Here is a 22313-nt window from a genome sequence, read left to right as displayed (position 1 = left end):
CTGCTGAAACACTTTTACTACTATCTGCATACTTTTTTTTCCTCTAAATACATTTGAGAATCTAAAAAATGTTATCTTTTCCTATAATCAGAAAGATAGTAGTATAGTTTAAATTGCTTTTTAAGTGGCCATGAGAAAGTCATCACATTTGCTCTTTGTTCTATAAAATCCTAGTAAAATATTCTTTTGCTATTACCTTTTCACCCTTGGAGCCAGGGTCACCTTTGAGACCAGGTAAACCAGGAGGTCCCTAAACAAAAATAAAGGAAATAAATATATTAAGAAAAAGCAATATGGTTTGAATGTGTACTCATTTGGTAGTGATCATCTAGAAAGCTGTAGAACTCTGAGCTCTAGACCAAGTGGCTACACCGAATGGTACGGGTGAAGCAGGATGGCTGGGTGCAACAAAGGTAGGACTTCCTCTTTGCTTCCTGCTCAACCTTCTTCATATGAGCACACAGTCTGAAGTTCTCCACCAGGGACAGTGACTGGTCCCAGTCACCACATCTTCTTTGTCATGCACCTTACAACCAAAATAAATCCTTTTCTCTCTAAGTCGCTTTTGGCAATTACATTGTCCAAATATTGAGAAAAGTAACTTAAAAAATGGCTCTGCATTAAAAATTCACATTTGAGTTATAGAGGCAGTTTTTTTTTTTTTTTTTTTTTGAATGTGAAGTCCTGTCAAGGTTAACAATGATGAGTGTTATTGCATTTGCTGGGACTGTGGAGAAATTCATGGTCTTAAAATGTCATGAAGTTGATGAGGAATCACAGTATTGATAATTTTAGTTAAATAAATGTGCATGAAACCTGAAATAAGATAGAAGATATATGGATTCACATTTGAGAAGAAAGCATAAGCTATTAATTATAATAATTAAAGAAGAATAGATTTGCCAATTATACATCCAGTTCATAAGTACTTCAATGATAAGCTCTAATTTCAAAGGTTACAATATTTTCAGCAACAGTAAAAAAAAAATAACCTAAAGCTTGTAATAATCAAATGATATTTAAAAACCTCAGAAAAGTCATATAAATGTGATGTTGTTGTGTTTAAGTAAAACCATATTGGGACAGCTTGGAATGATATCTAATTCTGTAGAGAATGAGATGAGTCTGTGATATGAACTTGAAGCCACAAGAGGCAATGTCTAACACTCTGAATTCTGACGTCAATTTTATTTATATTCACTTGAATATAAACATATTTCACTGTGGTCTCTGGAGAGAAAGGTATATTAAGATATCCAATGATCCTACTATGATTTAATCGTGTGTTTTCAATATTCACAGCAATACTGATGATGAAAATTTGTGTCCAGTTAACTTATTAAAACATTCATTTGTCATATAAGAACTGACCTGGAATTCAAATCCAAGAGTTGGACTGATAGCCCTACATTCTTTTAGAATATCACACTGAGCTTCTCAGAATGATGACAACAACCAGGGACAATGCAATCTGTTTTAAAGAACAGCAAGCCAATTTGACAAACCCTTGAAGGTGAGTTTCAAAGGAAGTGCACTGAACTAGATTCCAAAAATTTAAAGATAAAAAAAACCTCCTGCATAGCAGGAAGGAAAATGAATGAAAATCTCATTCATTATAAGAATTAGAATTAAGAAATAAAAAGAAATGTTTGAACTTCTTCTTGTGAGCCAGAAATGTTTTTAGCAAATTGTAATGCAGGACTTTGTCTGCAGCTCTATTTTAGAATATATGATACTTGACTGTTTTGTTTTTTTTTTTTTTGCCTTAAAAGTTTATTGTGATTTAAATGCTTTCAGACTAAGGACTCTGGGAAGATCAAGTGAATTCACTTGGCTGATTACAGACCCAATGTATTCATTAGGTTTCTAGATGACAAAGTCAAGAGATATCAGCATGCTTCAGTTTAGATATGCATTTTTCTAAGCCATAGGTACTGGCACAGTTTTAGCAAAGATCAATTTAATATAATTTCATTTTAGTAGCAAAAAAGCAGACATGAGCTTTCAAACCTGCTTGCAAAACATAAGATCTTGACCTAAAGTCTGTAGATTCAATTCAACATTATTTTCTTCTTCAATTACATGGCAAAAGCAAACATAACTTGTATGGTTTTCTTCCCAAGTTAAGTAATTGGAGTTCATTCCTAGTTGTCTATTGGAGACTTGAACAAAAATTCTTTAATTGTTGAAACTGGTTTACAATGGATACGGTGAGACTTTTTCTTTTCTTTTGTCTATGTCCCTAACTTTATTTTGTTTTCTTTTCTTCTTTTGTTATTCTTCTTTTGTATGTTATAACTGGACTATATTTTCCCTTCTTTGCACTCTTGTCACTCCCTCTCTCACAGATCCACTCCTCTTCTGTTTCCCTTCAGAAAAACAGGCCTCCTAGGGATCCCTACTAAACAAGGCATATCAAGTTGTAATAAGACTAGGCACCTCTCTTTATATTATTACTCAGGTATTAAAAAAAACAAAATAAAAAAATTATACAGGAGAGAAGCCCAGAGGGCCAGGAGAACGAATAGAAATGTGCAGCAGTATGGGATGGGGAACAGGGGAATCATTAGAATGTCACAGCATCAAGAGAAGCAGCAGCAACAACAACAAACAAACAAACAAAAGAAAGAAAGAAAAGCATCTGTGTGTAATCAGGTTCCAAATTCAATCACGTGGTGTAGCCCAGGGAACATAATGAAGGTGATGCACATTAAACATAAATAAAATATATTTAATTTAGCCATTTAAGACTAATAATTAATCAAATATTGGTGTTATACACATTCTTTTGCTTTACTCAGAAATGCCTTATAAATGTCTTAGGGCAATTGAGAGGTTGAGTCATATGGATCAAAAGAAGTTCATGCTCATCCCCAGTGAAATAGCAAGTTCAAGGCCATTATTTGTGCATTATTTGTCACAAAACAACCAAAGAAATAAGACCAAAAAAAGAGTAGTAAAAGAAATATTATTAGAAGTGTAGCTTTGCGGTAGAATGCCTGCACAGCATGCATCTATATATGCATTAAAGGCCATAGATTTATCCCCAACCCCACAGGAAAAAAATACTTTTCCCTAGTAACATTCTTAAAATGGCTTTAGATGACCCTCCACTACCACATGTTAAAGTACATAATATAAATGGGTAAGAGAAACAATCAAATAATGATGTATTGACCTTATAGCATCATCGGCATAGATGACATACTCTGCATTTGAACTAATATGTATGGACGCATGAGGAAATAGTTCTAATAAAACATAACTGTACCCTTTGATCTGCTCTTGGGACCCCTTTACTCCTACTGGGTTGCCTCATCCATCCTTGATAGGATGGTCTGTGCCTAATCTTATTGTTATATCATGTTTGGTTGATATCCCTGGGATGCTTGCTCTTTCCTGAAGGAAAATTGAGGAGAAACAGATCTAGAAGAAAGGGGAGTTGCAGGGTATATAATTGAGAGGAGTGAGGAAGGGCAAACTATTGTCAGGATGTATTGTGTGAGAGAAGAATACATACATGCATACATACATATGTACATACATATATACATAGATAAAATAAAGAGCTGTGGACTTATACAAGAAGCAGAAACCATTAGGAATCCTTGGTTGCAGGGTGGGAGGGATATCCAAGGGGCCCCCACCAGCTCAGAAGATAAGGAGAAGGGAGTATAGGGGAGGATTCAGGAAGGGGGTGACTAGGAGAGGGGCAGTGAGTGAGAGGTAAAGCAAATAAGCAAAGAATTAAAAAATTAAAAGACTCCTGGTTGAATCTGATGAATGACAGTCAAAAAATAGTATATTCTCTCTATATTGAAAATACGAAAAGGGACCACATTTCTTGTGTTTTCCTATTATCGTTAGTCTATCAGGCACATGAGACAGTTTATAAAAGTTTTTCTATCAGAGAAAGAATTGGCACATAACACTCAGCAAGTATCCACATCTTAATCATTAAAGCCACACATATTCATCTCAAACACCTAACAGCCCTGAGTCTATCCACAGTATTTAACAACCACATTATGCTAATGTTAAGATAATGATAAGGGAACCTATCTTAAAATCTGTCCAAATAAATAACAAAGCACACTGCAAATGCTATTAGTACTTGTAGATATGTCCCTGATGAATGGGTCATAACAGCTTTTTTACTCCACCATAACTGTACAAGATAAAGATGACAAAAGGAGAAATGCCCATGATCCTAACTGCTCAGGAATAAGAAGATATATACTAGACATTATTTGTGTGACAAATCTATTTTTGAGGTATTTTTCTATAAATAATACTCATGAAGGAATGGAAATTATGGTGTTAATCCAAGTCAGTCTTATGTTTCATTGTCTGAAATCAAAAATTGGTAATTTCATGACAGGGAAGACAGTTATAATCTCTCTGTTTTTGTATGGAAGATATTAAAAACTTCAGGTCTGCATATAAAAATGTGATTCCAAGGGTTCATGTTTGGTATTTGCTCTTCGGGATATTGTAAAATGGAAAATCTTTAGGGAAATACATAATTCATAAGTAATAAAAAGAAAAGGAAAACGGGAACCAGGCATTTATAAGTGTTCAAAATACAGATGCAAACACTCCTCCCTGCACCCTTTTGCCTTATAAAGTATCTGCCTTGACCTGTAACTCAAAACTGTATAGCACAGGGTTTTTAAGAAAAACTGTATACCCTACACTTGACTCAGAAGATTCAAAAGAGCATATACCTTAAAAATTAAACCCACTTAACCACTGTAAAATATTTTATATTAAAACTCTGTTACAGACTTTATGTGGAATGTCAAAAAAAATACTCAATCTACAATTCAGTAACCCTTCTCTTCTTTTATTTATGTTTGTATGTTTAAAAATGGATGCTGTCAAATATATATATATATATATTTATTTTCTGCAAAGAAGGTATTTATAAATTGATGAAAATTATCTGATCAGTTTTCCAGAATCATTGAAATGACTGGGTACTTGATATAAAAGAATATGAAAGCAAAATGCTTGAAACCACTACAGTATTATAACTACAGATATCAAGTGTATGTTTTTTTAAATCATTCAACAATATTAACTGTGTTTTTATAGCTAAATTTATTCAACTGTATGCCTTGAGACATGCCCGTTAAAATGTTGATTATTCAAGAAATAAGTCATTCTACTCACAAAATAAGTGTTATCACTGTCTCTTCAGTTTCTGATTAATATTTGTTACATATTTTTACTTAATTCTGTGGAGTGATTGTGTGTGTGTGTATGTGAGTGTTTGTGTGTGTGTGTGTGCATGTATGTGTGTGTATGTGTCTCTGTGTGTGTGATGTGCTAATACAAATATAAATGTATAGATAGAATATACAGATGCTTAAGTTGCATATTATTGCAAAGATATACTTTTATAGCTGAGCATGATGGGTCACTTCTGAGATCCAATACTTGAGGTCTGAGGTAAGATCTCAAACAGTGAAATCAAGGCCAACCTGGATTATATAAAGATATTTATTACATATTTCAAAATGAATTTAAAACACAAACACTTTAAGAAAACAAAATGAGAAGGCTTTGTTAAGTACTGTGGTTGACATGGTTGAATATTTCTGTGTTGGGAACTATAGGCAACTTCAAGAAGAAGCACAAATACCTTCCCGCAAGGAGTACTTGCAGACATCTTCCTGAACAGTATTAGATGTGAGTGTAAACGTATGTGTAAATATGAGCAAAGCATATTATGAATAAGGAATTCGTCATATAAATTTCAAGTGGATTAATTTTTAACTCCAACACAAACTTGTCTGAACTTTCAAATATTTTAGCATCATCTCCCACGTTTATCTTCACTTAATCCTCTTCCCTCCCTTAGTAACTGGATCACACTTCTAAATCAGGGAAGCAAACACACAGGTGACCTGGAAATGAGATTCTGAGTCACTGAGTTATGTTCTAGCTGCTCTAAATTTAACTCTGCTTGCCTTGCAGTGACTTCTAATCCAGAGTATTGGTTATACGTGGATATAACCAATATCCATATATATGGATTTAAGTGTCATTTACATACACTCACCAAAAAATATAAAAGTGAATATTTAGAAATATAATTTGTTCTTGTATTTCACAATTCTTTATTCAGTGGCACTGCTGTCCATTAGTTGTGTGCGTTACAAAGAATCCATTTGATAAATACAAGAATGGATCAGGAATATGTTTCAATTATCTTTAATTAAACTTAATATCCCTTTATAGGACAGGATTAGATCCCTCCCTATTCTCTCTTTAAGAATATAGAGCTGGAGATGGCACAGGGTTCCTATTGTCATTATTCAAGCCCAGGAAGTAGCTACTTTCTTTCAAAAATGTGGTTTGCCTCGAGAGTGGGTGAATTTAACCTGTACCAATAAGATATCTCTCACTCCATTTAAAACATGTTACTCCTAAAACAAATCATTCTCAGCTGAGCTAGAAAGCTCATTTTATGCCGTCCCTACCTCCTCTCATTTCTCAAGGACTAAGAAACACTTTCCAGCACTAAATTCATTGAAAAGGCTAAATGTAATATACTCTCATAGTGTTATTCCCCAATGAATCCAGCATCTATAGAATGAGTAGACCCATGTTGGGCCCTCCTTATGCTTACAGTTGAAATTTTCTAAATAGAAGTTGAATTGTTCAATGTTCTTATACTGTAAATTTGCTTAAGCATTAGAAATACAAATTTTGCAGACTTTAATCAGCTGGTGTGTCTGATGGTTTTATTTTTAACATTAGCCAAAGGAAAGCTCTAATAATGGTCTTCTATTTTATTTGCTAAAAGGTCAGAATACTTATCAGAAAATCTAACACAAAAAGAAAAAATAACTCCGGTAAATTTTAGGGAGATATTTAGGGAAAGCATTTTGCTACCAGACTTTGAATCTGCAGTTAGGAGTTCACGACATCAAAGGGGAATATTTCCTAAATACTAGTGGAGACCTGGAATTGACCCAGATTCTCCCAGGGCTCAATTTTTACGAGAATGAGATTATGTAGAGTAGATAAATAGTAATCTCCTGCTTCAAGTCAATTAAAGATCTGATACCATTTATCCAGTTTCCAACAAATGGAGACAGTAGGTTTTGTATTTTTACCTTTCTCCCCATTCCTTCTATGTTGCTAAAAAGTTACATCATATTCCTAAAGCTAGCCACTAAAGTCTATTTACTTATTTGGCCACTTTCTCTTGAGACTGACAACCAAGATCCAGCTATCAAACTATTAAATTCAAGCATTAAAGACCCTTGTATACATTAATTAACATGCCCAATCAAAATTAAACACCTCATCCCAATACAGAGATTCTTCTTTTCCAATGCATCTTCCTGTCATTTGCCATAGCGCCAATCTGTCTCCTCTCTATGGAGAGACAGCCTGTCCCTCCAGGGCAATTATCTCTTCCCTGTCTCCTTTACCACTTTCCTCTTCTTCCTTGTCCTCTATCTCCTGTCTTTCTCTCTTAGGCCCTGCCCTGTCCCTCTGGGACAAATAAATCACTTCTGTGATGAGAACTTGGTCTCAGTGTGTCCTGGGCTGTCTATATTTTGGATAAGAGAAATGTAAAGAAAATTCAAATTATTTCAAGAAAGGATGTGGTTATTTAAGGTAAATTCACTATACTCCCTCTTTGCTATGAGTATTGTTTACTTTTTGGATTATTCTTTTAAACGTGGTTATGTAAAATAAATTTACCACATTGAATCAATTTGTAAAGCAAAGTGACTGGTAAATAATGATTTTAAAGGACATGTTTGCATTCTCACTTCATGCCCATATTAGAAAGAGCGACTTTGGACCCTAAGATGTTTGCGAGCCAGTGCTTTGTTGCATTTATCAAGCATGCTTTTTAAATGTGGAGGTCATTGTATTGTTCAACTTCAACATAAAAACAATAACACGCTTTTATCGAGCATAATATAATATGTCCTATTTATTTTACAAAGAGAACCATCTACTTGGGCAGCTGCCAACTTCATGTGCCAACATGACCAGGAAACAAAGTTTAATCACATGAATTTTGTAGAACTGTCTGCACTGAGACAATGACAAGCTGTATCATTAGTAGCACTTTATTCTGATGGAAAAAATATTTTTCATCAAAAGTGTATGAAAAAGGAATATTCTCTGGTCCAACTGGCAATCTTTCCATGCTATTATCAGGACTACTTTTCTCCTTGAATGTGTAATAGTCTTTCTAAACAGAAGAAAACCACTTTATAAGATAAACACAAATTCTAGCTTACAAAAAGTTTATTTTGGGAGATCTTTATAAATAATAAAAAAAAAATGCTACTCACCAGAGGACCAGGAGGTCCATCTTGCCCAGCAGCACCTGGGAGACCTTGTTCTCCCTATACAAAAGAAAATGAAAGTTTATTTGCCAAACAAAACAATACCTATTACTTTTAAATGTTGGACATAGAGAAAGAAAACAATTAGCATCTGTAAGTTTTACTACCTTAAGACATAAAAATAGTATAATTTTTTAAAATTTTTTATTCTTTGATCCTGTGTATGTATGCACATGTATATCTACAGACGTATTCTGAGATATGTCTGAAGCCTTTCATTGCTTCTCATATTAGAACTTAGTGTTCTCTTCTGAATTAATAAAGGAGACTTTCCCACAAGATTATAAAATAAATTGTAAAATTTTAAAATTTATAACATTTTATAAATAAAATAAATGAGACAAATATTTTAAATACATTATTAAGGTATTTAAACTAAGTTACTTAATAAGTTTAATAGAAATAATTGGGTGCTCATGAGCATACTATAAGTTAGGAAGCAACAACCTTACAGGCATTTTAACTCATAGGTTTTAAAACTTAAAATTATTTTCATAGGGGTGCCTTTTAGCAGAAATCCTTACCACAGGACCAGGGATGCCTCGAAGACCTTCTGGACCAGGCTTTCCAGAAGGACCCTGAGGTCCGACGGGGCCAGTTTTCCCAGGAGGTCCTTCAGCACCAGCTTCTCCCTGTTTGAAAAGGAAACATGTGAGTACATTATTAACAATAAAGGTCATATTATTTAATGTGTTGAAATACATGCCTTTTGATGCATGCATAAACTGCCTAGCACATCTCCTCCACATGATTTACCTTAGCACCTTTTTCTCCTTGTCTTCCTTCTGAACCTGAAGCTCCAGGAGGACCCTGTAAATATAAAATTGTATTTAGGTATGTACCACCTTAGAAACAACACTGCTGAGGAGCAGTATTCAAATTTGGGAACTATCGATAGACCACTAACTTGTACTTTCATATTACATTTCTGTTTAAAACAATGCTGAAGTTGAACATTAATTAAATCCCATTTAGATAATTTAGGATAAATCATCAACTAAGTAAGCTGAAGATCATTATATAACATCAATGCAGACAGTAAAAAGACAGCTTTTACAAATGCTGCTGAATAGTTGGGTACAGTGGTGACGATTTTGAAGCCACCACACAGGAAGCAGAGGCAGGTGGATTGCTGTGACTTTGAGGCCAGCGCTAACTACACAGTGAGTTCCAGGCTAGTTAGATCCACATAGTGAAAGTAAGTCTCAAAAATGTTAATGAATAAAATATGGAGAATGAGTGGAAATGCAAGAGATTATTTGTTATTTAGAAGTCCTTAGAGTTCCTGGAATATATCAAAAAATTTGCACCTTTATCTTTAGAAATGTTTCAGAAGTGGCTCATTCTAAGTACAATCAAGTACTCATGCAATCTAGGATTATGCATCAGCTAAAAAATGACACAATGATAAAGGTCAACAGAGGAATCTCATTCTTATGGAAAGATTTAATTCACAAATATGTAAGATTAAAAATAATGTCATTTTTACAACTGTAGGATTAGAGACAAAAAGATTATGCTCAAAAATGTCATAGAAAGTGTATATAAAAAATTGAATAAGGAACTACTAATCTCTAAGTAATTTCTTTTATTTTTCTCTAGGTCCTCTTGCTTTTCATCTATTCAACTTTCTCGGTGCTCATACTTAAAAATATTGACAGAGGGTACTGATGAGATGGCTCAGTGGTTTAGAGCACTGACTCCTCTCCCAGAGGTCCTGAGTTCAATTCCCAACCACCACATGCTGGCTTACAACCATCTGGAATGGGATCCCATGCCCTCTTCTGGTGTATCTGAAGACATCAACAGTGTACTCATATACATAAAATAAATAAATAATTTTTAAAAATATATTGACTGAGCTTAGATATTGAGGTGAATGGTATAGATACAGTGGTAATATTTAATGAGAAATGAGATTATATTTTTGTATCAGATGTTTCAGTATTCTACTTGGATTAAAGGCTCATTTTCCATGTTATCTCTCCATACCATCTTTATCAAATGAAGTAAATATCAATCACTTCATCAAACTATAGTTCTGGGAACTCATTTTAGATGTGTGAATCAGTGAAGCCATCTTTGGTCAGTTTTTTCAATATAACTACTGTAAGCTCACTTATGAGATCTCAAAAAGAAACCACACATCTACAGATAACCAGTGTTAAACAAGGGGTAAGAAATTAGGTATTTTAGAAAGAATAGCCTCTCTTAAACAGTACAAAAAAGAATATTGAGTACTGATCCTTACGTATCATTTTTTTTAAAAATCTCAGGCTGGATTACAGACCTACTATAAAACCAAACATATGGAACTACTTGAAGAAAGCATAGAGAGAACACTATTAGACATCTGCATGAACAATAATTTTTGATGATTGCTAAAACACAGGAAAGCAGAAGTAGACAAATGGCATAATATCAAATAATAATAATAAAAAAAAAGCTTCTACAGAGAAAAAAATCAATAGTCAGGGAAAAAGTTCTGCTAACTATTGGACAAAAGATTAAAGTACAGAACATAAAAGGAACTGGATAGATCAGTAGCAACACCTACCAAATGAGGGCTTTGATTAAAAACGGGCCAATGATACAAGTGGACATTTGTCAAAAGAAGTAAAAATGAACAACAGATACTTTTGAAATGCGCACGGGGTAATGGCTATTATCAAAAAAGCAAATGTTGAAAAGATACAGAAAAGGATACTGCCAGGCATCATTTCAGTAATTAGAAACAGTACATCTATGGAAAACAGTGTGGACGGTCCTCAAAAAAGAGTACAGGTAGATCAAACATATGGTCTACCTCTGCCCTTACTGATTATATTTCCAAAGGGAATTAAATCCACCAAGTAAAGAGCTCCCAGCACGCTGATGCCCATTGCTGGACCAGTAGTGACTGCTAAAATATGGAATCAACAGATAAATGTCTACAGAAAATGTAGAAATTTTATCTAATCAAATATTAGTCAGTCATTGTTTTATTGGATATTTTATTTACATTTCAGATGTTATCCCCTTTCCCCATCTTCCCCCATCCAGAAACCCCCTATACCATGCCCCCTCTTTTTGCTTCTATGAGGATGTGCCCCCTCCCATTAGTCAGTCATAAAGAAAGGTGAAATCCTGGCATTTGTGAGAGATTGGATGCAATCAGAAGACATTATGCCATATGAAATAAGGCAGACAAGGTCGCTCTAAAAAAATGGCTCCTATCCTCACTTATATGTAAAATACAACTGAATATAGGATAGTTATTACTCAGGAGAGTGGAGGAAGAAGGCTAAAACATTACTAGTTAGCAGGTGCAAATACACAGATAGAATAAAAACCTTAGTTTTTATAGAGCTCACTATACTTGTGGAATGACTACAGTTCATAATAATCTAATATACAGTCTATGAGTATCTCAAAAGTAGAACCTTCAAGCATAAGAAGTACAAAGAAAACAAAAGGTTATTAACTAGTTTTGTCAATGTGTATTATAGATATGCATTAAAATATGAAACTCCTGTCCATTGATACACAAAATTATTCGTAGTTAAAGTAAATCTTTAAATCTCTTTGGTTCTTCTATAGTCAAAATTTGTTTTTTGTAATATTTTACTTTGTTTATTTATGTATTTACTTACTTGTTTCTTATTTCTTCTTTTTTTATTTCTTTCTTTATTTAGTGTTTGTGTGCATATCTGCCAAGGCATGTGTATGGAGGTCAAAGGAACACTACAGAAGTCAGTTCTCTCCTTTTGGCATGTGGACTTAGAGAACTGAACATAGGACATCAGCCTTGCTGGCAATCACTTTTATGCACTGAGAAATCTCACCGGACCAACAACAATTACTGTTAATGTAGCTATTAATCTGATGTTATAGTTCTTTATAAAAATTCTGCATCATTAAAAATCTTGTTTCCAAATGTGGTTGTTTGATTATTCTTGGCCGATGCAAAGGGGCACTATTAAGGGATACGTCCTTATTGAAGGAGGCATAGCCTTGTTAGAGGAAGTATGCCACTGTGGAGGCGGGGCTTTGAGGTCTCATATATATGTTCAAATGTGGCCAGCATGATTCAGAGCCTCCTCCTGCTTGCATGCAGAAGATAATCTCCTCTTGACTGCTTTCAGACCAAGATGTAGAACTCTTGGCTCCTTCAGCAAGCAGTTTGTCTGCCCCACACTACCACACTTCCTGCCATGATGCTAATGAGCTGAACCTCTGAAAATGTAAGCCATCCTCAATTAAATGTTTGCCTTTGTAAGAGTTGCCTTGGCTATAGTGTCTCTGCACATCAGTACAACCCCAGCAAGACAAGTCGACGGAGTTTGACAACATAAAACAATCTACAATATATAGATGCACATCTGTGCTCCATCTACTGATAAGCATTCACAGTTTCATAATGTGAGCACTAAGCTTTAAACATTTACCCCTTGAAGAACACTATGTAACCCATGGTTTAACAGCAGTTAACACTGTTCAGAGAAACAGGTAACTCCCAATGGAGGAGCTGTTTGATCCATTCAAACCTTGACAGTAAAATGGTTAAAGTGTATTTTTAGTTAGTGATGATTCTGACACACTGAGGGAAGTGGTTATTTTTCCAGCCTCCTTGGAAGCTCCCTACAACTTTTATGGGCAACACCAATCTAAACACATAGTGAATAATTCAAATGGATTAAAAAAAAAAAAAAAAAACTTACTCTTTTTCCGGGAGGACCAGGAGGGCCAGCTTCACCAGATGGTCCAGGGGGACCCTATAAAGGTAAAAATGCACTGTTTATAAAGCTAGGTATTTTTCATAACCAACATAATTCTTCCCTATATGAACTGAAACTGACACTTGTCTCATGTATACACATCAATCATTACTAAAAGCCTCATCTACCACTCAGATACATGAATTGCCTCTAGATACACACAAAGTGAGCTGGTATATTTATTCAGCAAACTTCTTCATGGATACAAGAAAGCAGTTCATTTTTTTTTAAAGTGGTAATAGGTATTTAGTAAACACCTTACAGACACATGTACAGATTTTATATTACAAACCACGAGCATATCTACCTATTGCTTCTAAATTTATCACACAATATGAGCACTCGTAGTGTCACTCTGAAGGGAATTATGAAGGATATGTGCATAAGTATACTTTAGACTACAGACACCTAAGGAATAGGTCCTTGAAAGAAGGACAGCTCTATTAGAACCTATTAAAGTTAATGCCCTCCATATTTTTTGCTTTTCTAAGTAACCCATCTAGCTAAACATGCTGTATCATTCCAAAAAAAAAATAATAAAATGTCTATATTATGCTTTTATTTAGTGTCTTGGCTAAAATAGGTTGTGAACATCAGCAAGCTACTAGTCTGTCTTTCCTTTCTACTATTTGTTTATATTTTAAAGGTAATTTTTATATACAAGTGAAAGTGAGGGTGTCTCTGTCTCTTTTGCCTGCTTGTCCTACTGGGCTGCCCCATCCAGCCTCGATGTGAAGGTTTGTGCATGGTCTTACTGTATCTTGTTGTGTCATGTTCAGCTGGTGTTCTTGGAAGGCCTATTTTTTTTTCTGAGAGAAGAGGGAAAGTTGGGCAGGGGGCAAATAGGAGGACTTGTGGGGAAGCTATAGTCTAGTTATACTGTATAAGACAAGAATAAGAATAGACAAAAGTTTTATAAAACGAACAATTGCTAAGTAAAAGAATTTGATATCATAAGGCAAGCTCATAAGCCTATAAATACATACTTTTGGAAATGCATACACAATATATTAAATGAAATGTTGCATTTAACTGAATTTGACTTAATTTGATCTCTTTGAATCACCTCTTTTTAAATGCATGCGGCTATGTAAGATTAGAAAAAAAGTAAGTTTTCTTGCTTACTGGTTGTCCTGGGTCTCCATCTTCACCCTTGTCACCCCCGACACCATCTTGCCCCTGTAATCGACAGTGAAAATTAACCCAGAATTTTTTTGTTCTATTTTATTAATATAAAGGTACATAACTTCTACAGACTGTCTTGGTATACTGTTGAAATAAGCTGTGATCATATGGACAAACAATACTATGATATATTTTTTAGATTACAGTGTCTCTTGCTCTTTCTCTACCTAACTGAATATAAAGTATTCCTTCAATATAAGGAACCTATGAAGTCACAACTAGTGTAGAACATCAGTGCTTCCTTTCATAGGGAGCAGACATGAGGCAATTCCAGGTAGGATTTATATAGTGAATGAGATTAAGAAAGTCTTGAACTTTGTAAATAAAAGTATAGATGCGCCTTCTCTATTGTCTTTGGACAATCCAAAAACGTCTCCATAGTTGTCCAAATGAAGAGGAGAGTTATATAACCAAGGTGCAAGAGTCATCAGTTAGATAGATTACTGTTTTCTTCATTTAGCTTTCTGTCTGTAGAAGTTCACTTTTAATATACTTAAAAAAAAATTGTTGCTAAAGACTGAGGGAAGAGCCCCAGCAAAACATCTTTACATTTCTTCATGGCACTTACTGCAGGACCAGGTTCTCCAGGTGGGCCAGGATCTCCAGGAAACCCAACAGGTCCCTAGAGAGATGTTATTAAAGGAAAACAAACAGATTAAAAAGGAAGTTTCAGCATGCTGTATTTTTAACAGGCTAAAGTTATGTCAAAGGCTGGTTAGATACATGCTGTAGAAAGAAGAATAAATGAGTAAAACTGAAAGAAACTATGAATGCATGTGAAAATATAAAATGACATGATGACATTGGTTTCACCAGAACCCCACATTTCTAGTCTATCTATGAAAAGCTAAGCAATAAATCAGATACAAATTTCACTTTAATGGGGACAAACTCACCGGGTTCCCCTTGGGCCCATCATCACCTGGTGGCCCCTTAATACCAGCAGGACCTGCAGCACCAGGGGGCCCAGCTTCTCCTTTCTCCCCTCTCTCTCCTTTGGGACCCTTCAAAACACAAACAAAAGAGAAAGTTACTTTACAGGCTCAGTTTTAAGGTTTTTCACATTAGAACAGTGGGCTGGAAAGTTCTCTGCTATTTGAGTCTATATTCTTCATTGCAAAACATCTATCAGAATCTGAACTATAGTAACTATACATTTGAACTATAGTAACTTACAGGGTTCAGTAGTCATGAACCCTGTAAGTTAGATAGTAATTATACTTACAGATTGCAAAGGAAATGTAGTATTTTATAGCAGCTTAATTTATGTTAGAATAATCAATTTTAATTAATATGTTTATTTAATGCAGCAAGATTTGTTGGTTTGTTTTGCTTATGGTCAGTTCAACAAACACAATGTATATAATGAACACCTCATAGTTTTAATGACTTCACTCATGCAAATGCAATCTTATAAAACTTATATATTAATTAAAGTGTCTGGAGGATTTTCAGTTGTTAAACATATTGCCTTTGAGTTATGTTTGTGTTTATTGGGGATGAAAGGGAGAGTAAAAAGAAAATACTGTTACGAATCAAGTTCAATGTTCAAATACTCTAAAAAGAATTTCTCAAGGTCTAATGAAGCCCAGTCATGGCTTTGGTACTAAAGGACTTACACCTGAGCCAGCTTCCCCAGGCGGCCCTGGGTTCCCTGATTCTCCAGGTTCACCCTACAAAGAAAACATCACATGAGGATTAAAACACAGAAATGGTGTTTTCTACCTGCAGTAATAACTTTATCATGGCCTTCTTATTTGAGACTACCCTCTACATTTAGGTATGACTGAAAACATTGAAAATCTAACAACTGGAAGGAGAATTAGGATTACAAATCTCAGTAACTCAAGTGAGGAAACAGATTAAATGCTGGTGTAGTTTTGATAGATTCAATTGAGCCCATGAACCCATATCACCACCAAGCCATAACAAAAATCAGAACATTTTCCAACAGTTTGCATTTGTGTGGCATCAAAATCACACTATAATCAAGATCGTTGATGTAAAATTCCAAGTTGATTTTTACTAAACTATAAATTCACTCTCTTGCTAGCAAAATACATAGGCCTATATTGAAATCTATTTAAATGAAGATACAAACATTATCCAGTTTATAACATTTATATAAAAAAAATTTCCCAGGAAATTGTTTTAACATACATTGCATACATTACAGTGGTTATGAGACTTCCCCCAAACTCCTAATATCTGGGAAAAGGTCCCTATTTTATGAGTTTCATAGAAGATATGTTTAAAAAAAGAAAGTACTTAAAACTTTCACCTAGCATTTATTATCTTCTGGACATAGGTGAAGCGTGATGAATTGTTGAATGAAACTACAGAATATTCCTAATTCTCTCGGAAGCATCAGACACCTTAGGACATGTACTCAAGAAAGAAGGCATAGGGGTAAATAAAGCTTGAGGAATTTTTCCAACAGTGATGTCTTGGATGCTGGCTTGACATGCTTTTTATGCGAGAACAATTAGACTCGATGAGCCTTTTTTCTTCCAATAATTGCATCCTTCTCAACATACAGCTTTCACTCTGAGATTATAAACAAAGCCCTTAAAAACAATTGTCAAAGAAATTGCCTTCTTTATCCATAAAGAACTAAAAAGTGTAATCTGTTTCTAATTTAGTAATTAATGAACTATTTGAATAGTAAGTCATATGCAGTTAATTATAAATACAAGAGCCAGAATGTGAAGCAGAAGTAAACACCAATATAACACAGTCTAATCTCATTACACTGCATTTTGAAGAGTCAACTCATTTAATGAAAACAAATGTATTTAACTATAAAGTAAGATATGTCAAAAAAGAATTTAAGGCAAAATAATCACGTTTCAAGACTGGGATAAAAATACAGCAGCTAAAATATTTTACATAGTTTTTCCTGTATAGTATTTTATGGAATGAATCTTTTTCTTTCTTTTCTTTTTTTTTGGTTCCTTCAAAACTGGCAAAAAATTTTCTGAAATGAAGCAAATATCTATGACGATTTTCTTTAAAATTCTATTAAGATGTGAGAATGAACACATAAATAAGAAATCAAAGAACCATTCTGACATTAAAAAAAAAAAAAGGAAGAAAAGATTTTTAAGATAAAATAATGTTTACCAGAAAAAGGAGCAGTTCTGAGCACAGATGTTATGGCACATGCCAACTGCTTTGAAAAGTGCCAGAGACAGGCTGAAGTGTTAGTAATGAAAAGGTGACAAAAATCAGTGATTAATTGTTTTCTGATGTGAAAGACTCCTTTCTTCCCGGGATCAGCTGTAGAAAAGTGTTTCCTCTGCTTTAAGTACCAAGTGTCACTAATGAAAGACACTGTAGTCTCATCAGACATTCAAAGGTTGAAGTGGAGATTGGCTTTGTCACTTTCTAATGAAGAAACATTCACCAAATCACTGTAATTAACCAAGCCTCAGCTTTCTAGTTCACAAAAGCAGATAATGGTAACTCCAATACAGCACTGAAACAGGAAATAATCCACACCCAGCATTCATCGCCACCACAGGTGTCAATACAAAACACACAAAAAGCAATACTTAATTTCAATCTGTGTAGGTTCTAGAATAGATAATACTGAATTTGTTAATATACATACAACACTTATAACCAAACTCACGTTATAGTCTACATAATACATTCCACAATTGTCAAAGCTATTTAAGCCAGCATGCCCGTACCTTATCTCCCACACCACCAACTGAACCAACAGAGCCTGGGGGTCCTTGTGGTCCCTGCAGTGTAGAAAAAGAAATAGAGTTTCTTTTAGCTTTTAGTTAAATGCTCAGCTCATAAACACATATCTTGAGCTTTCAAAGAAAGCATTATGTGCAGGGGTACTAAGTTGAGGGTTGGGAAAAAATTAACAATCCCTTCAGTTGCCACATTTACTAACAACAAACAATTTATGATATTAAACATCAGCTTTCAACTTCAAGTAGATTCTATCATGTATTTGGTAGTTGAACAACAATTTCAATGTCTGTACCTTTAGAAAAATCAGGAGTCTTGTGGTATGATTTTATATTGAATCAAAGGCATGACCCTATGTAAGATTGACTTAATTCATGGGAAAAACAAACCCTTTATAAACTGTTAGGCATTAAATTCCTACAAGGCAATAAAAGCCCCATATGCTTTTCCAGTTTACCAACTACTGATCTTTTATTAGTTCTGAGCTGATAAAACTAAAGGCAGGCATTAAAAACAAAATAAATGCTACGCAAAAGAATGTGGAGGGCAGGTGGCTGCATTTGTAAAACATGAAGTCAGAAGTAGCTTACACAAGACTAGAAACCTATTGAAGGTAATTCTGGCATGGAGACATTATTACATTTCCAAATTCTATAATATTCCTTCCAAATGCTGGACCAGATTTTCACAGGAATGTCCTCTTTAAAGGACTGAGAAGAAATCTTTTCCTTTCAAAGAGACAGGGAGCACAGATGCGCATATTTCCTTGAATGCTTTATAGACTGAAAATGCATGAGGCAAAGCTTTTTGGAAAGGCTTTTATGTGGATGCATATGTAACAGGTATTCAGAGTACACACCTAGACTGGTACATTCAAAACCAATTACAATCCTTTCACATCATTGCCAGAGAGAAAGCTTAAACTGAAGACTTCAATAATCATTTCCATACCATTTATCATATCACAGATGCAGTGTAAGTACACCATTCTGAACATGTTTTTTTATCATGAAACAAATGATATTTTTCACCAGTAAGTAGTTATTAAGTGTGAACTGGGAGTCTATTTTATATTAGTGGTGACACATTCATGAGAAAAGCCATTTGTTTCTTTCTATAATAAAGTGGCCAAAGTAGACAATTGTTAAGTTTCTGTTCACTTCTAAGAATAAACCATGATGCGATTTTCTCCATTGTGACTTATAAACCATTTGCCAGAACACAATGCAGTCCCAGAGTGTCCTTCAGAATAAACTAGCATGTAATTCACAGTGCTTACATCAGCTCCATTGGGACCTTGAGGACCTCGTGGGCCAGGAGGACCTGGTGGACCCTAGAAAAGACAAATAACAAAGTTTGACTACATCACATACAAATGCAGTTAACACTTATATTTTAAGAAAACTAAGTTAGGCTTGTGTTTATAAAATCAGTAATGGAGCATATCAGGGTTATCAACATGCTGGATGAAGACAATATTACACTAGCAAATGACCCTTTACACATTGACAGGAGATTAGCACTCCGAAAAAAATGAACAGGAGAACAACTCAGGAAGTACAAATTAATCACAACATACATAATGATGTTTTATGAAAAAATATGCCACAGCATAAAATTTAGTTGGAACAACAACAACAAAACGTAGTACAGGACCAGTTTTAGAATTAGGAAATTAAATGAAAGGACCCTGTTTGTAATTTGTATGTATTATGTGTATGGAGTCTTAGTTTTGACATTCTAAAACTGAAAGTTACAATTGGGTTGAATTTCCAAAATGAACCACCTATGATCTGGATATATACTGAACTTAAATAACAAACACATTTGTTAAAACACTGTTGGCCAACATCCCTTATGTCTTGGTCACAATTAAGACTATTCAACGTAAAATAAATAAATAAAGTAATATGATGTAATATTAAATAAAGAAAGTAGACAGTTGTGAATACCCATTCATTATTATTAAAAAAATACGTTAAATCTCAGGCCAAAATTGAAGTTATTTTTTCTAATGTGACCTAGTACCACATAATATATATGCTCAAGGTGAATGCATGAGCAAATCATGGAACCATACCAGTAGAACTAAGAACATGGACTCCAATGTGTCCTCTGCTGCTCAGGCGTATGGCTTAGTCAGTCCTATGTATTGTGTACTCCTTGTAGTCAGATTTGCTGATGATAGCAATAATTTTAAAATTTTTTGAAAAAATAAATCTGAGTATTGTTATTAAAGTGAATGAGATATAAGTAACAACTATGAAAATTTCAAAATACGAGAGTAGACCTACATGCACAGGTGTAGGTGGCCAACACAAAACAAACGCAAATGCATTCTCATAGAATATTTTTTTTGCCTCATTTTGTGCAATTTTTTCTTTTTGTCTTATTGGTTTCTTTGTATATTTTTGCTTCTGATTTTGTGGGATTTTATGAGTTTTTTGGTTTTTGTTATTGTTTATGTTTGCTTTGTTTAAAGATTGAGAGAAACCATGAAGCGGGTGGATAGGGCGGAGGAAAGGACAAAGCATGTTCAGAATATAGTGTATAAAAATTTTCAGTATAAAAATGTTAGAATGTGTATTTTGATGTAAATTGAAATTGTCAGCAATCTTGGATGGAGAGCAATTAATAAATATATTTATCCAATATCATTCAGTTTCATATACTTTCAAAAATAATTTCCTTGCCATATATATTTGAAAGATTAGGTTGAAATCTTGAAGTACAAAAATATCATAATAAATACAAAAAATTTGTTACAATACTATAGTTAAGAATACATTTTCATTAAAACTATAATTTGTAACAAAGTATAATAAATTTTAATCTCCTTCCATAGTTAACTATAGAAATTCTACATGAATGCTACATATTCTTTACCTATTCCACACCAATGTCCAAAGAAAAAGACTCATAAAACACTGGTGTGGCATTGTGTCACTTAAGTTATTTGGATTCATTAAATATTTGAACCACTGAATGTTGTATGTGCATACAACATTATTCTAAAGTGGATTAAGAAAAATGACTTATGTATTTGAAATAGTGTCAGCATGTTCTTATTATTGATGAAGCATGAATTATAAATATTAGTATTTAAGAGGGAAAGTTACACAATTTTAAAAAGGTTTTGTTAAAAGTAGCTAATTGTAGTGGACTGTGAGCATGCACAGTATCACTGAATCCCTGGAGAATACAAACCTACCATGGGGCCGACGTCTCCATTTTCCCCCTTTTCACCTGGTGGGCCTGGCAACCCCTAAAAAAAACATAATTAAAAGTAGTTATCCATGCATTTTATGAGATACATTTGAAAGATGGAGTGAAGATGTCTAAGATGTTAATGGGCTTGCTGACAAACGTGAGGACCTGGGTTGTCATGATCAGAACTTATGTAACATCAGACACATCTGTAATCTTAGGGAATGTACAGAGATGGAAACTAAGACAGGACCATGCTTTGGAACTTGTTGGCCTATTAGGCCATAGCAACACAGCAATAAACATTGAGATACTGTGTCAAACAGTGAAAGGCAAGAACAAACCAATAGCTACCTCTAACCTACACTCATGCACCATGAATGATGCTCATTTTTGCTCACACATCCACACACTCAACACAAAGACAAAAACAGAAATGAAAGATATGCTTTAGCTTATTTATAATAACAGTAAGTAAATATAAAGTTAAATAAGCATGGGGAAATTAAGACTCAAACAAGCATACATTGAACTACTTATATTCAACTGTTTCCTACATGATATAGAATCTATGGCAATATTTACAAGTAGAATCCATGCTTTGTACAATATATTAACTTGCATGTTTTAGTTTCATAATAAATAAATAAATAAATAAATAAATAAATAGTTTTATCTTACAACTAGCTGTCCCTTTATGCTGTTTTGATCTAGCATAGAATTTTTACATTTTTATATCTATATTTTATATTTTGTATAGTTACAAGCTATTTTCAAAAGCCCTAGTGAAGTGACACTTTCAGTTATGTAACAGGTTGGTAAAACTGTATTTTAATATATTTCCAAGTTTATAAGTACATTCTGAACCTCAGTCCCAAAATTGAAAATCCATAAGTTACAAAACCCATTATATTTGCCATGTCCTCTCTTTTCCCCAGTATCGCTCTTTTGTAATAACAACATTGTAGTAAATGGACATTAGAAACCCCATGTTAGAGAAAACACTGCCAGTCAGGGCAGGTGGTTCTGGAGTTCATCCTGTCTACATCTCCCTAAGGAAACTGCATTTCTG

At 34.2% G+C, this 22313-nt stretch overlaps 1 protein-coding gene across 2 annotated transcripts in view; it reads right to left on the bottom strand.

Moving 5' to 3' along the window:
• The window catches only part of Col11a1 (collagen type XI alpha 1 chain), a 175536-nt gene that overhangs the window by 13609 nt on the left and 139614 nt on the right, over positions 1–22313 (bottom strand). For both annotated transcript variants that reach the window (XM_076933160.1, XM_034499909.2), the window contains exons 47-58: positions 21246–21299; positions 19314–19367; positions 18022–18075; positions 15946–15999; positions 15223–15330; positions 14895–14948; positions 14267–14320; positions 13085–13138; positions 9141–9194; positions 8909–9016; positions 8331–8384; positions 197–250 (exon numbers count right to left, since the gene is read on the bottom strand). In XM_076933160.1, the coding sequence (XP_076789275.1) occupies positions 197–250; positions 8331–8384; positions 8909–9016; positions 9141–9194; positions 13085–13138; positions 14267–14320; positions 14895–14948; positions 15223–15330; positions 15946–15999; positions 18022–18075; positions 19314–19367; positions 21246–21299 (756 nt within the window). The remainder of the gene's footprint in view (positions 1–196; positions 251–8330; positions 8385–8908; positions 9017–9140; positions 9195–13084; positions 13139–14266; positions 14321–14894; positions 14949–15222; positions 15331–15945; positions 16000–18021; positions 18076–19313; positions 19368–21245; positions 21300–22313) is intronic.

This window comes from Arvicanthis niloticus, chromosome 4, assembly GCF_011762505.2.
Source record: "Arvicanthis niloticus isolate mArvNil1 chromosome 4, mArvNil1.pat.X, whole genome shotgun sequence".
NCBI classification, from domain to species: Eukaryota; Metazoa; Chordata; class Mammalia; order Rodentia; family Muridae; genus Arvicanthis; species Arvicanthis niloticus.
This window is presented reverse-complemented; position numbering and strand designations above follow the sequence as displayed.